The 16686-nt window shown below is 39.4% G+C and overlaps 1 protein-coding gene across 2 annotated transcripts in view; it reads right to left on the reverse strand.

The window, feature by feature from the left end:
- Nucleotides 1–1428: 1428 nt before the first annotated feature.
- Nucleotides 1429–16686, reverse strand: part of ppp2r2ba (protein phosphatase 2, regulatory subunit B, beta a) — a 213018-nt gene continuing 197760 nt past the window's right edge. Inside the window, exons 7-10 of one of the 2 annotated variants that reach the window (XM_061901886.1) lie at nucleotides 10477–10646; nucleotides 7326–7417; nucleotides 7120–7243; nucleotides 1429–2956 (exon numbers count right to left, since the gene is read on the reverse strand). In XM_061901886.1, the coding sequence (XP_061757870.1) occupies nucleotides 2801–2956; nucleotides 7120–7243; nucleotides 7326–7417; nucleotides 10477–10646 (542 nt within the window). In that variant the 3' untranslated portion in view covers nucleotides 1429–2800. The remainder of the gene's footprint in view (nucleotides 2957–7119; nucleotides 7244–7325; nucleotides 7418–10476; nucleotides 10647–16686) is intronic. The other variant, XM_061901888.1, reaches the window with a different exon arrangement.

The raw sequence follows: 16686 nt of genomic DNA on the forward strand, positions 1-16686 counted from the left end.
TATTTTCTGTTTCAAAAGTGTAATCTTGAGCCGGTGACGTGCAGCAAAAACTTACCTAAAAATCGAAAAATTGATTATCAATGTTAAAGGCTTACTGAAATTAGATATTCTTATTCAAACGGGGATAGCAGGTCCTTTCTATGTGTCATACTTGATCATTTCGCGATATTGCCATATTTTTGCTGAAAGGATTTAGTAGAGAACATCAACGATAAAGTTCGCAACTTTTGGTCGCTAATAAAAAAGCCTTGCCTGTACCGGAAGTAGCAGACGATGTGCGCGTGACGTCACGGGTTGTGGAGCTCCTCACATCCTCACATTGTTTACAATCATGGCCACCAACGAGCGACGATTTCCCCATTAATTTGAGCGAGGATGAAAGATTCGTGGATGAAGAAAGTGAAAGTGAAAGACTAGAAAAAAAAAAAAAGATTATAAATTAGGAGCGATTCAGATGCTATTAGACAAATTTACTAGGATAATCCCTTATCGGCTTATTGTGTTACTAGTGTTTTAGTGAGATTATATGGTCGTACCTGTACAACCTTAAGGTCGGCCACGCACCTTTCTTCAGCACCAGTCGACGGGTGGTGGCAATGCCCATCTCTGCCCTTCGCAAGGGACCCTCTTCGAAACACGGTCTTTCGAAATGATCGCTGCATAATACACTACTTTGTGTGTGTGGTCCAATCCAACCGTGTTCGCTTGACCGCTCTGTTCCACAGTAAAGCTTCACTGTCATATTTCGGGAAAGTAAACAATGAAACACTGGCTGTGTTTGTGTTGCTAAAGGCGGCCGCAATACACCGCTTCCCACCTACAGCTTTCTTCTTTGACGTCTCCATTATTCATTGAACAAATTGCAAAAGATTCAGCAACACAGATGTCCATAACACTGTGAAATTATGCGATGAAAAGAGAACATTTATAGCTGTGAACGGTGGTGGAAAAAAAAGGTCCACGACAATGCGTGACGTCACGCGCACACGTCATAATACCGCGACGTTTTAGCATGATACTCTTGCGCGAAATTTTAAATTGCAATTTAGTAAACTAAACCGGCCGTATTGGCATGTGTTGCAATGTTAAGATTTCCTCATTGATATATAAACTATCAGACTGCGTGGTGGGTAGTAGTGGGTTTCAGTAGGCCTTTAAGGTATGAACAAGTCATATTAAATCCAAAATAAATTAAGAAAAAAAATAAATTTGTTGTTTTTGTGTGAGTTGCTTACTTAAAAATACCCGGTTTATCAAAATGATTTGTATTATTACAGCACTTGAGTCTAATGTACTAAACCACTGTCATCAACCAGTATTATAGATTGAAATCTGACGAAATGAAGTAAATATGTAAATAAATATACTGAACAGGACATTTAGTAAACATATGCAACAAGATACTGGATTATTTAGTTTTGTGTTGACGTATCAAACAGCAGATTGACATAAAACTATGAGGTACAATTGCCCAACATTAATATCACTCTAATTACAATACAGAAATAGTGTATATTTGTACCCATTCTGGTTTGTGTTGAAATGTGTCCACTTGGTGGCGCCCTCACACTACACACTACCAGACTGACACACAAGCAGCATCACAAAGGAGCTTTTTTTTCCCAACTTGCACATTTTTATTAGTTTTTTTAATCAAATCAAAAAGTCCAGTAAGCATAAAGACTGCATTCTTATTACATTCTGAGCTATAAAATGTTTTTTTTTGTTTCAATTAGAAGAGTCACAAAGGAAAGCTGTTTAGAAGACAACGCTTGACATGTACAGTATTAATTCCCTGATTTCAAGTATTTTTTTATTATTTTATTATTTTTTTTTAGTGCTTACCTCAGGGGACGCCGGCTCTTAACAGGTGCTTTTGAAAATGTTACCACACTCCTGCAACAAGATGCAGACAATGTGAGGTAAAACACAACCATACTTGTGCCTCATTTGGTGCGTTGAAGGAAAAATATCAAAATTTCTTCAAGATGACGTCCTTTTCATGCAACATGTTAGAATTATAATGGACTTTTTAAAATGTTTTCTTTTTTTAGAACAAAGTATAGCAGGGCATGGCTATAATACTGTATGTGCTGACTTCTTATTGCCTGCACTGCACATCAAGGTTGTCTCAAGCATTGTTTCACCAGGAAACCACGTGGGGCCATTTTTCTTTATAATAGACAAAAAGGGTAAACAAGAAAACATTCACACTTCCGCCTCGATCCCGCCCACCCCGGACCCTTCTGACATTGAACCCCCACATACCAAAAGAAGGCACCACAGCAGCTAAACAAATAAACAAATAAAAATAGCCTCATTCACATAACAGACTACAGTCGTCCTCACGGGACGAGACAATTGGTACAAGACAGACTGACCGCAGGCAGAAAAAGACATGAACAGCAGGTGGCGCTGTCCAAAAAAAAAGGATGCCTTTTCTTGCAGCAGACTGAAGAAGAGTTTAGTTTCTGGCCTCCATTTTTTTTTTTTTCCATCCCCAGGGTCCAGAGAGCTGCTACATCTTGTTGCTCATGCAGCTGTCAATCCCTTCTGTCCGTGCGTGTGCATGGATTAATAAATTAAACAGTTCACCATTGATTCCAAAACTGGACGTCCACTTGCAAGAAACTCTGCACATCCTCAGTGCAAATCGTGTGAGCAGCAGCAAGGCCCGAAGGAGGTGGAGGATGTTGTTTCTTTGCTTGATAACATCCCAGCACACACACACACACACACACACACACCCCGATGCCCCCGCACTTTTTAGGGGTCAGGGTTGAAGCAGGGTCGGCGTACTTTAGTTGACTTTGTCCTGGAAGATGTAAAGGTTGTTGGTGGCCGCGACAGCGATGATGTTCTCGTGCGGATGCCACGTGGTGTGAAGGATCTTCTTGCTGAAGTCTAAGCTGTCCACGCTGATCTCATCCTTTCGGCGTTTCCCGCCCACGCACACCTGGAGGACAACATGGTCGATTTTCTACCCACGGATTTCATAGCAGCAATTCATGGAAATGCAAGAGGGATACAATATGTATTTTTTTGTGTAGTGGAATTTCTGACCTTTTGTACTATATTTTGTGTCTATCGAAGTCCGGAAAGAGAGCGAGGTCGAAAAGCATTAAGAAGGACACATAAACTTGTTTCTTTCTTTTCCTATTTGGAACCATTGAAGGATCATATCTCCCGTCCAAAGCAAAACCCAGTAACTCAAATTTGGTCAAAACTGATCTGATAATAATTTTGAAGTTCCTAGGTGATATGCTTTACATTAGTGTATGCGATATTGTAATTTGTTCCGTAAGTAAGCTGTTACGCGCATGGCAGGACCTAGCGACTACCACATAACTGCGTAGATACAACAGAAAAACCTAGTATCTCAAGGGACCAATCGGAGCTTCTTTGTCAGTCGCCTTATTGTCTTTAATGAGACATTTGCACGAATGGGGGCCGACGGTCAACCTGATTATGTGATATTATGGCACGGGGGGATATTTGGAAGATTGGCCCAGGACGTTGCAAGCACCTTCATTAAATGTATTGTTCTTGATTCTTCCCCTTGCAGACTCTTTTGAGCAGATAACTGTGGAGGTCAAAATAAAAACTAGACGCTGTACACGGCTCTTGCCCAATGTGCAAACGCAGAATGGGGCCCACCCGAGATTGTGATAAAATATCTGGAGAAAGGGCACACGTTCATGAGAGCAGATTCAATCCATGGCTCAATCGGCAAGAAAATGAAAGCTCAAGAAAACATCTATACATTTGATGACTTTGTAGATCTTTGTAAGACAGCATCAAGATAGATTGGTTTTCCTTTGTTTTCTCAAAATCAGCTGGAAGTGAGTTACTAGGTTTTGCCTTTGGAGGGGAGGTATGTAGGTGAAAGTTGAACTTGTGGTCGGGCTACAAAATATTTTGATTGCCTACCATGACTAAGAGATTCAAGGATGTTACAGAACAAACAGATCCAAAACAACGGGACCTTGACACATGAGGGAAACACATAAATGGGCAAGTAGACCAGGCCTGGGTATGATTTTGTTTGATTTCGATCATCCACGTCTCTCCGGAGGACGTTGTCTGTTTGCATGGGCAATTCAATCCAACTTGTACTTTTTGATTATGGGAACATAAAACTTTTGTACTATAACCACTTTGTTTTGCTGTTTAAGCGTCGGACCCTCCACCACATTTGTAAATTCTGTTTTTAGTCATTGTATTCCTTGGTGCAGTCTTTGAAATTACTAAATGATCCTAAATTTATTTCTAGAAAATAAGAATTAAACATGAAAAGGGAGATTAATAAATATTAAAATATATTGTTACACGTTAAAATAATTTACTTACTTTTACTTACTGTACAAGTCAAACGGCTTGTATTGTAATACCAACAATAATGTTTTTATATCAATTTGGGAACTAAATGGTGCACTACTGATATCAGTTATCTAAGTAATTTGTGCAAGTTTAAAACGACTATCCCCATTTTTAAAAAATTTTTTTTTTTTACTTCCAACGCTTGAAATCCTTTAACAACTTCAGATCTAACTCTTGATATCCATCCATCCATTTACTACCGCTTGTCCTTTTCAGGGATGCGGGTGGTGCTTGAGCCTATCTCAGCTGGATTCGTGCGGAAGGCAAGGTACACCCTGGACATGTCGCCACCTCATCGCAGGGCCAACACAGATAGACAGACAACATTCACACTCACATTCACACACTAGGGCCAATTTAGTGTTGCCAATCAACCTATCCCCAGGTGCATGTCTTTGGAAGTGGGAGGAAGCCGGAGTACCTGGAGGGAACCCACGCAGTCACGGGGAGAACATGCAAACTCCTGGGATTGAAATTCAGGACCTTCGTATTGTGAGGCACATGCACTAACCCCAAAACCACCGTGCTGCCCTAACTCTTGATATAAAATTTTTAAAAGTATTTTTAATGTTTATTCTGTTGTATGCAATTGAGTAATATTTGCACACGTAAAAACAACACCAATAGGTGAAACAAAACTTGAGTTTGAACTTGCATAATGTGTAGGCTTCATGTAAATAGTATTGGCAAATGTTTGTATTGCGTGGGTTCCCTCCGGGTACTCCGGCTTCCTCCCACTTCCAAAGACATGCACCTGGGGATAGGTTGATTGGCAACACTAAATTGGCCCTAGTGTGTGAATGTGAGTGTGAATGTTGTCTGTCTATCTGTGTTGGCCCTGCGATGAGGTGGCGACTTGTCCAGGGTGCACACCGCCTTCCGCCCGATTGTAGCTGAGATAGGCGCCAGCGACCCCCGCGACCCCAAAAGGGAATAAGCGGTAGTAAATGGATGGATGGATGGATGTTATGATATGCCAGTTCTTCTTAAATAGAGGGGCCCCCAGGGGAACTTATCTCCATCATACTTCAAACCATGCTTCGAAAAGCTGTGCAATACAAAACTTGCTCATTGTAAACATTAAATCTTGACGCCCTTATTTTGATTTTAAAAAAATTAAAATATCACAATTGTTTTATTCATTTCAGCTGGGACAAACTCCAGCACCCCCGCAGCCTGGAGAGGGACAAGCGGCACAAAATGGATGCATGGATAGTTTAGTAGTTAAAACATAATCAATTTGAATGTATTATTATTTATTGAGTTTATTTATTTGTATTTTTTCAGTATCAAATGGTTCAAGTCGGTTAAATAAGAATCTCATTTTATAATTACATTTCAGGCAAATTGAGGCACTTTGAATCTTTCCTGTTACGTACTAAAAAACAATGTTTTCTTCAATGTTAATAAGGATACAATGTAATGCAGAAGTGTGCTTATAACAATTTTAAAGACAAATTATACTATTTTAAGTCCCGGTGGAGAAGAGGTGCGCTAAATATACTCTTTTTCCTAGGGGGGCATAGCAGGAAATAATTTAGAAACACTGTGCTATGCTATGTTTTTTTTCTATGTTTGTGTAATGATATGATGTGGGCTGTCTTTAATCCATCCATCCATCCATCTATCTTCTTCTGCTTATCCGAGGTCGGGTCGCGGGGGTAGCAGCCTAAGCAGGGAAGCCCAGCCTTCCCTCTCCCCAGCCACTCCGTCTAGCTCTTCCCGGGGGATCCCGAGGTGTTCCCAGGCCAGCCGGGAGACATAGTCTTCCCAACGTGTCCTGGGTCTTCACCGTGGCCTCCTACCGGTTGTACGTGCCCTAAACACCTCCCTCGGGAGGCGTTTGGGTGGCATCCTGAACAGATGCCCGAACCACCTCAACTGGCTCCTCTCGATGTGGAGGAGCAGCGGCTTTACTTTGAGTTCCTCCCGGATGGCAGAGCTTCTCACCCTATCTCTAAGGGAGAGCCCCGCCACACGGCGGAGGAAACTCATTTCGGCTGCTTGTACCCGTGATCTTATCCTTTCAGTCATGACCCAAAGCTCATGACCATAGGTGGGGATGGGAACGTAGATCAACCGGTAAATTGAGAGCTTTGCCTTCCGGCTCAGCTCCTTCTTCACCACAACGGATCGGTACAACGTCCGCATTACTGAAGAGGCCGCACCGATCCGCCTGTCGATCTCACGATTCACTCTCCCCCCACTCGTGAACCAAACTCCTAGGTACTTGAACTCCTCCACTCAGGGCAGGGTCTCCTCCCCAACCCGGAGATGGCACTCCACCCTTTTCCCCTTAATTTTAATTTAAATTTAAATTTTAAAATGCCTTGTGGGCCAGTAAAAAAAAAAAAAAGCTGCAGGCTGCAATTGGCCCCAGTGCGACACTTTGGAGACCCCTGCCTAAATGTTTTCTTATCTTGTTATGCCTTCTTTGGGTCTTGTTCAATCAGCTTCTTCTGTGTCCAGCACAGTGGTTTATTGCACCGTAATCAATGTATTTTTCTTGTTTTGTTCAAACCGAGCCTTAAGAGTTTTTGCTGTTTTTGGCTTATTTTTTTTCGAGTTTTCTTGCTTGCACTTCATTCCACCTGTCTGATCTTCTAGTGACTAATATATACTGTAGTTTGATATTATACATTAATATACCAGCAGTTTAACAAAGATTGAAGCGTTGCCCGCTTTACATACACGAAGACCACACACTGTCATTTTTACTGCGGTTCAATCTGTTGCTACCTTGCGAGGCTTCAGAATGGCTCGAGGCTTGCTGTTCTCCCTCGATGCTTCTAACGTCACGTCTCGTTTGGTGTTGCGGTCAAACATTCGGAAGAAGTTGTTGTAGGAGCCGGTCATGATGACGCTGAGGAAGGCGGAGAAAAGAGATGAAGCTTAGTGGTGTGTAAAACATGATGGAGGTGTCAAGATGGAGGCTGGACTCTTACCTGTCTGATCCATTCCAGACACACTCAAACTTGTCAAAGATGCAGTCGTTCTCATACAGTGAGCAAAGTTTTCCCCGTAAGTAGTCGTGAACCTAGAACCACAACAATGTCTCGTTGACAGTTTGACATGTTGACAAAATAGCTACACATTTGACAAAATAATTACACATCTGTCAAAAACAGCAAAGAAAAATGAGGTTCAACATAATTAGTAATAACTGGGATTTACATATGTACAAAACTGTCTTTAGGACATACGAAACCATCCTGGAATTTTATAGTTTAATCAAACTTATATTCACCAAGTGCTACTTCAGAAAACACTTGGCTCTCCAAGTAACATCATATGGACCAATATTAAAATACAGTAGTGTAGTAGGCTTAAGCGTTCATTAAAAACCAGGCAGAAGTTGCTTTTAACAAGTGTATTGAACTTTTTGGTACTATAACATTACATAAAATGTGAAGAGTAACACTGTGTTTATACATAGGGAAATAAAACACTGTACTTTAATCAAGTGATTCTTTGGCATACCACTAGATGCAGCCCACCTACCACTAGTAGTACACATGCCACAGTATGAGAATCCCTGATCAAAAAACATTCAAATTAACTCAACGTTGTTTATGCCTGTAGCGATAATAGTGAATAATAGTGGAACCTGACATGTCGGACCAACTCAACAAGTGCCCGTCCACTTAAACGTACGTTGACGCGCATACATCTCTACACAGCATGTAAGATCCAAAAGGGGCATTTTAAGAAATAGGTCTATTTATGTCACCAGGTTTTGTAATACTGAATCATACATCATACGCCAAGCAACTACTTAGCGTTCCAACATAGCAACTGACAATTTACACCTATATATACACCATATACAGTATATATATGGTGTACATATAGGTGTAACTTATATATATATATATATGTGTGTGTGTGTATATATATATATATATATATATATTAGGGGTGTGGGAAAAAATTGATTCAAATACGAATCGAATCGTTTACGTTGTGCGATTCAGAATCAATTATCATTTTTAAAAAATCGATTTTTTTTTTTATCAGTCCAACAAACCACTACACAGCAATACCATAATGCAATCCAATTCCAAAACAAAACCTGACCCAGCAACACTCAGAACTGCAATAAACAGAGCAATTGAGAGAAGACACAAACACGACACAGAACAAACCAAAAGTAATGAAACAAAAATGAATATTATCAACAACAGTATCAATATTAATTATAATTTCAGCATAGCAGTGATTAAAAATCCCTCACTGACATTATCATTAGACATTTGTAAAAATAATAAAAAAGAACAATAGTGTCACAGTGGCTTACACTTGCATCGCATCTCATAAGCTTGACAACACACTGTGTCCAATATTTTCACAAATATTTTTGGTTCGTTTAATAGTTAAAAGAAATTTACATTATTGCAACCAGTTGATAAAACATTGTCCTTTACAATTATAAAAGCTTTTTTTTTTTAAAGTCTGCTAGCATGTCAGCAGACTGGGGTAGATCCTGCTGAAATACTATGTGTTGAATGAATACAGAATCGTTTTGAATCGGAAAAATATCGTTTTTGAATCGAGAATCGAATCGAATCAAAAAAAAAAATCGATATATTATCGAATCGTGACCCCAAGAATCGATATTGAATCGAATCGTGGGACACCCAAAAATTCGCAGCCCTAATAAATACCATCAATGGAGAACCAAGCGTCTTTTTGTGTCATTCACTAAACTGGCTGTTAAAGTGTGCCAACTTGTTGGAATAAGTCTTTGTCCTTCTACTGTTCATGCGTGAGATATTATTTCTATCTAGAATAAAGTTTGACAAGCAAGGAATCGAGGAAACAGCTGAACTGTCGATGATGTAAACATAGGCACACAAGCTCGATCAAAGCACCGCTATCAACAGTGTATCTGCGTTAGTGCTTATAATGACAATATCACTAATACTTGGGTAATATTCAAGTCACAAAATGTAAACGGAGTATTTTCAGCAATTTTGAAGGTTATTTATTGGGTTTTATGGCCAGACTAGAAGACAACCTGCTCAGTGGACTTTTGGTTAGCGTGTCCGCCCTGAGATCGGAAGGTCGTGAGTTCAAACTCCGGCCGAGTCACACCAAAGACTATAAAAATGGGACCCATTGCCTCCCTGCTTGGCACTCAGCATCAAAGGTTGGAATTGGGGGTTAAATCACCAAAATTATTCCCGAACGCGGCCACCGCTGCTGCTCACTGCTATCTTCACCTCCCAGGGGGTGGAACAAGGGGATGGGTCAAATGCAAAGGATAATCTCACCACACCTAGTGTGTGTGTGACTATCAGTGGTACTTTAACTTTAAATGTAATTCTATTGGCTCCGCTGTCAGCAGACCTTTTTTTTACGTTTATTTAATATTTAGAAGGCATTTAAAAAAATACATCCATTGTCATGTCTTGCATAGAGATTGTGAACGATAGACAAAATTCCAAAAAAAAGTGCAGTTCCCCTTTAAAAGCTCTATGATCTGCTAAATTAAAATCATTTATATCGTCTATATCACACAACCCAACTTGAGACTTTAGATCAAACGCCAGCACCTGAGCAGCGATGAAGCTGTAATGTCGATTGTTTATGAGTTAATTTGTGAGAACCAATTGGCAAATCTATAAAAAAAAACACAGTCAAAGCAGAATAAAAATGTGTTGAATTATGATCAGACTTTGTAACAGCCCTGCTCTGAGTGTCCATACTATACTCGGATTAATCCCTGCAGTCCTGTGATGAGCGTGAAACAGGCAGAAGGTGGGGAGGGAATTGCACAAATCCTTTGAGCCCTGCAGACGCCCTCCTTATCAATCATGACCTGCCCTTATAGCTTCCCAATGATCAGACTGTGTGGCTCTGACCCCCCTGACCCACAGTGGGAGGTTCAGCCCTTCAGGTCGAATCAGTAGCACCACGATCTATCTTCTCACAGGACGGGGGAGCTCAATAAGCACTCTCGGCCTGATTGTTAAAGATGGCGTTTGTTGCGGCGTGACAGTGGAACAGGATTATGTTGAGCGATTAGTCCAAAATCAATATGTTGTGATTGCATCGGAGCATTGTTTAAAACCTGGCGGCATTCATTCGCAGTACCTGGTAGGTCTCCAGTGGTTTGTTCTCCATCTGCAAGTCCCACACCTTCACAGTGAGGTAGTCCCTTGTCATCAAGTAACGGCCGTTGTGGCTGAACTTTACGTCGGAGATGGATGAGATAATTTCGGAGAAAAAGGAGCGTGTGGAGGGGTCCTCCGGCTCCTCAAAGTCTATAAGACAAGAACCAAAGCAAATATGTGACAGCGAATAATGTTGGGAAGAGACACAGAATCATTTCACTGGGCGATGTGTGTGTGTGTGTGCGTGTGTGTGTGTGTGTGTGTGTGTGTGTGTGTATATGTATGTGCACCTAAAGCAGGGGTCGGCAACCCAAAATGTTGAAAGAGCCATATTGGACAAAAAAATACAATAAAATAAATCTGTCTGGAGCCGCAAAAAATGTAAAGTCTTATATAAGTGTTAAAATGAAGGCAACACATGATGTAAGCGTCTAAATAAGCTCTTTTAGCCTACTATCAAAATTACTTTCAAAGTCTTATATAAGTGTTATAATGAAGGCAACACATGATGTACGTGTCTAAATTAGCTATTTTAGCCTACTATCAAAATTACTTTAAAAGTCTTATATAAGTGTCATAATGAAGGCAACACATGATGTAAGCGTCTAAATAAGCTCTTTTAGCCTACTATCAAAATTACTTTCAAAGTCTTATATAAGTGTTATAATGAAGGCAACACATGATGTACGTGTCTAAATTAGCTATTTTAGCCTACTATCAAAATTACTTTCAAAGTCTTATATAAGTGTTATAATGAAGGCAACACATGATGTAAGTGTCTAAATAAGCTCTTTTAGCCTACTATCAAAATTACTTTAAAAGTCTTATATAAGTGTCATAATGAAGGCAACACATGATGTAAGCGTCTAAATAAGCTATTTTAGCCTACTATCAAAATGACTTTAAAAGTCTTATGTAAGTGTTATAATGAAGGCAACACATGCTGTAAGTGTCTATATTAGACTACTATCAAAATGACTGTGTGGCAGGGTGACGCAAATTTTGTTGACAGAAATGGTGTAATGTAATATTTATTCTACACATTTTTACAACATTGGAAAACATTACTAAAACGGAAACCTTTTTAGAGGGTGTGATAACTCCTGGAAATTACTGACTTAAAATGGCATAAGGTAAAGATGCGTGTGTTCAAGTTGAAGGAACCGGAAACTACAAATAAAAGGACTTCAAATATACCTAAAGTACGAGGCAATCCAGAATGTCAAAAGAGCCATGTTGGACCAAAAATACTAATTAAATTTGTCTGGAGCCGCAAAAAATTTAAAAGCATAATATAAGTGTTATAATGAAGGCAACACATGATGTAAGTGTTTATATTAGCTATAATAGCTTACTATCAAAATGACCATGTGTCACAGGCTGATGCAAATTTTCGTTGACAGAAATGTTGAAATGTAATATTTATTTTACATATTTTTACAACATTGGAAAACATTACTAAAACAGAGGCTTTTCAGAGGGTGTGACAACTCCTGGAAATTACAGGCTTAGAATGGCCAAAGGTATAGATGTGTGTGTTCAAGTTGAAGGAAACGGAAATTACAAATAAAATGACTATAAATATACCTAAAATACGAGGCAATCCAGAATGTTGAAAGAGGCATATTGGACCGAAAATACAAAATAAATCTATCTGGAGTCACAAAAAAATTTAAAAGCCTAATATAATACTTATAATGAAGGCAATACATGATGTAAGTGTTTATATTAGCTATATTAGACAACTATCAAAATGACTATGTGTTGCAGGCTGATGCAAATCTTTGCTGACAGAAATGTTGAAATGTAATATTTATTATACATATTTTTACAACATTGGAAAACATTACTAAAACAGAGGCTTTTCAGACGGTGTGACAACTCCTGGAAATTACTGGCTTAGAAAGACGAAAGGTAATGATGTGTGTGTTCAAGTTGAAGGAAACAGAAACTACAAAAAAAAATACTTCAAATATACCTAAAATACAAGGCAATCCAGAATGTTGAAAGAGGCATATTGGACCAAAAATACAAAATAAATCTGTCTGGAGTCACCAAAAAATTTAAAAGCCTAATATAATACTTATAATGAAGGCAATACATGATGTAAGTGTTTATATTAGCTATATTAGACAACTATCAAAATGACTGTGTCGCAGGCTGATGCAAATCTTTGCTGACAGAAATGTTGAAATGTAATATTAATTTAACACATTTTTACAACATTGGAAACCATTACTAAGACAGAGGCTTTTCAGAGGGTGTGACAACTCCTAGAAATTACTGGCTTAGAAAGACCAAAGGTAATGATGTGTGTGTTCAAGTTGAAGGAAACAGAAACTACAAAAAAAAATACTTCAAATATACCTAAAATACAAGGCAATCCAGAATGTTGAAAGAGCCATATTGGACCAAAAATACAAAATAAATTTGTCTGGAGCCACAAAAAAATGTAAAAGCCTAATATAAGTCTTATGATGAAGGCAACACATGACGTAAGTGTTTATATTAGCTATAATAGCTCACTATCAAAATGACAATGTGTCGCAGGCTGATGCAAATTTTCGTTGACAGAAATGTTGAAATGTAATATTTATTCTACATATTTTTACAACATTGGAAAACATTACTAAAGCAGAGGCTTTTCAGAGGGTGTGACAACTCCTGGAAAATACTGGCTTAGAAAGACCAAAGGTAATGATGTGTGTGTTCAAGCCGAAGGAAACGGAAACTACAAATAAAATGACTGTAAATATGCCTAAAATACGAGGCAATCCAGAATGTTGAAAGAGGCATATTGGACCAAAAATACAAAATAAATCTGTCTGGAGTAACAAAAAAATGTAAAAGCCTAATATAAGTCTTATGATGAAGGCAACACATGATGTAAATGTTTACATTAGCTATAATAGCTTACTATCAAAATTACTATGTGTTGCAGGCTGATGCAAATATTTGCTGACAGAAATGTTGAAATGTAATATTAATTTAACACATTTTTACAACATTGGAAACCTTTACTAACACAGAGGCTTTTCAGAGGGTGTGACAACTCCTGGAAATTACTGGCTTAGAATGGCCAAAGGTATAGATGTGTGTGTTCAAGTTGAAGGAAACGGAAACTACAAATAAAATGACTGTAAATATACCTAAAATACGAGGCAATCCAGAATGTTGAAAGAGGCATATTGGACCAAAAATACAAAATAAATCTGTCTGGAGTCACAAAAAAATGTAAAAGCCTAATATAAGTCTTATAATGAAGGCAACACATGATGAAAATGTTTATATTAGCTATATTAGACAACTATCAAAATGACTGTGTCGCAGGCTGATGCAAATCTTTGCTGACAGAAATGTTGAAATGTAATATTTATTCTACAAATTTTTACAACATTAGAAAACATTACTAAAACCGAGGCTTTTCAGACGGTGCGACAACTCCTGGAAAATACTGGCTTAGAAAGACGAAAGGTAATGAAGTGTGTGTTCAAGTTGAAGGAAACAGAAACTACAAAAAAAATACTTCAAATATACCTAAAATACAAGGCAATCCAGAATGTTGAAAGAGCCATATTGGAGCAAAAATACAAATTAAATCTGTCAGGAGCTGTAAAAAATGTATTGCCTGATATAAGTCTTATAATGAAGGCAACACATGATGTGTACTAGACCAGTGGTCCCCAACCACCGGGCCGCGGCCCGATTGGTACCGGCCGCAGAAGAATTTTTTATTTTTTTTTATTAAATCAAAATAAAAAACACAATATACACTTACAATTAGTGCACCAACCACAAAAACGTCCCTTTTTCATGACAAAAAATGTCCCTTTTTCATGACAAAGAAGAAAATAAATAAATAAATAAATTATTAAGCGTTGACCGGTCCGCGGATACAAAAAGGTTGGGGACCACTGTACTAGACAACTATCGAAATTACTGTGTCGCACGCTGATGCAAATTTTCGTTGACAGAAATGTTGAAATGTAATATTTATTCTACACATTTTTACAACATTAGAAAACATCACTACAACGGAAACCATGAATTGAATAACGTGGACCCCGACTTAAACAAGTTGAAAAACTTATTCGGGTGTTACCATTTAGTGGTCAATTGTACAGAATATGTACTGAACTGTGTAAACTACTAATAAAAGTATCAATCAATCAATCAATCAATACTGAAACAGAGGCTTTTCAGACGGTGTGACAACTCCTGGAAATTACTGGCTTAGAATGGCCAAAGGTAAAGATGTGTGTGTTCAAGATGAAGGAAACAGGAACTACAAATAAAATGACTTCAAATATACCTAAAATTAGAGGTATAATGATGCATTATGTACATACAGCTAGCATACAGTAGATAGGCATGTTAGCATGCAGTGACCAAATATGTGTGATTAGCATTCCACAGACAATGCCGAGCACCCACGTGGGATTGATGGCAACTTTCCATCTTTAAAATATTTTTGGAAAAATCAATCTTGCTGTAGTTAATTTTGTGGCGAGTTTGATCCGTTTTACAAAATAATAAAGCCACAAATCATATGAGATATAAAATTCGCTGAATGTCTATATTTTTTTAAATGCACACATACAGCGAGAGGGCTTCACGGTGGCAGAGGGGTTTGTGTGTCTGCCTCACAATACGAAGGTCCTGCAGTTTTGGGTTCAATCCCAGGCTCGGTATCTTTCTGTTTCAAGTTTGCATGTTCTCCCCGTGAATGTGTGGGTACTCCGGCTTCCTCCCACTTCCAAAGACATGCACCTGGGGATAGGTTGATTGGCAACACTAAATTGGCCCTAGTGTGTGAATGTCAGTGTGGATGTCGTCTGTCTATCTGTGTTGGCCCTGCGATGTGTTGGCGACTTGTCCAGGGTGTACCCCGCCTTCCGCCCGATTGTAGCTGAGATAGGCGCCAGCGCTCCCCGCTACCCCAGAGGGGGGGTTGCCCACATCTGAGGTGCTCTCCAAGGTTTCTCATAGTCAGCATTGTCACTGGCGTCCCACTGGATGTGAATTCTCCCTGCCCACTGGGTGTGAGTTTTCCTTGCCCTTTTGTGGGTTCTTCCGAGGATGTTGTAGTCGTAATGATTTGTGCAGTCCTTTGAGACATTTGTGATTTGGGGCTATATAAATAAACATTGATTGATTGATTGATTGAATAAGCGGTATAAAATGGATGGATGGACATTCAGCGAGCACCCACTTGCAGAAATGTAGATGGGCGCCTACGCTCCACACACGCCAATAACATCAACAAAGCTCACCTTTGTGGATTCACGGACAGCATAAAACGTTTGATGGACAAATACAGACAAAAAAGGAGTGGCTTAAAACACGTCTTTCTATGGCAGCATCAGGGAATGTTGCGGTGCATTCAAGGACTTCCGAAATTAAGACAAAATGGCGTGCATGTTTAATGTAAACAGTGGAATTTCTAACAGTTAGGACAGTTTTTGTCATGTTTGTTCTCCTACAGAAAACCATATTGAAACAAAAACTGTACTTTTTTTTTTTCCCTCATCTTTTTCTATTTTCATACATTTTTGAAAAAGCTCCAGGGAGCCACTAGGGCGGTGCCGAACCCCCGCCCTAAGGAGACAACCACAGGTCAGGGTGATGGCTAAATATTGGTTATGATTCCTATTGATTCTGGCAGCTGTTCATCTGCACGCAGGCGATGAGAGCCAGACATTCCGTTGTGAGCTGTCAACGTATTGTTCCTCCCACCATTCCTCACTGTCTCTTTCCACCAGCCTCCACTGAGATGCGCCAGGGGGGAGTCTAATGAGGGATGCGGAGTCAGAGATGGAGGAATGAGCCGGTGACGGGAGGTTATAGGACGGGGATAAAAATAAGAAAAAAACAAATCAATGTCTAAGTGTTGGGCCCATTTGAGCCCAGCTGGATTTACGCATGTGTCAGTGATGCATGTTTATATTCATGTGTGTGCGTCCTTGCCCTCCCTCTTGCCCCCGCCCCCCTCTAGGGGTACATAATAGGCCACCCGGGGAATTGGCCGGTTCTTTTTCTTTCTGTCCTGGGGCTCGGTATCTTTGGCACTCGCCTTTCCCTCTGTTCATCGTGCCATTCATCTCTTTGGTAACGCCGATTAATTTCAGCTCACTGATTTATAGGTGTGCATGCTCGGTGGGGGGAGCACTGAGATTAATATGTCTTATTT

The sequence above is a fragment of the Nerophis ophidion genome, linkage group LG05 (genome assembly GCF_033978795.1).
Source record: "Nerophis ophidion isolate RoL-2023_Sa linkage group LG05, RoL_Noph_v1.0, whole genome shotgun sequence".
Taxonomy (NCBI): domain Eukaryota; kingdom Metazoa; phylum Chordata; class Actinopteri; order Syngnathiformes; family Syngnathidae; genus Nerophis; species Nerophis ophidion.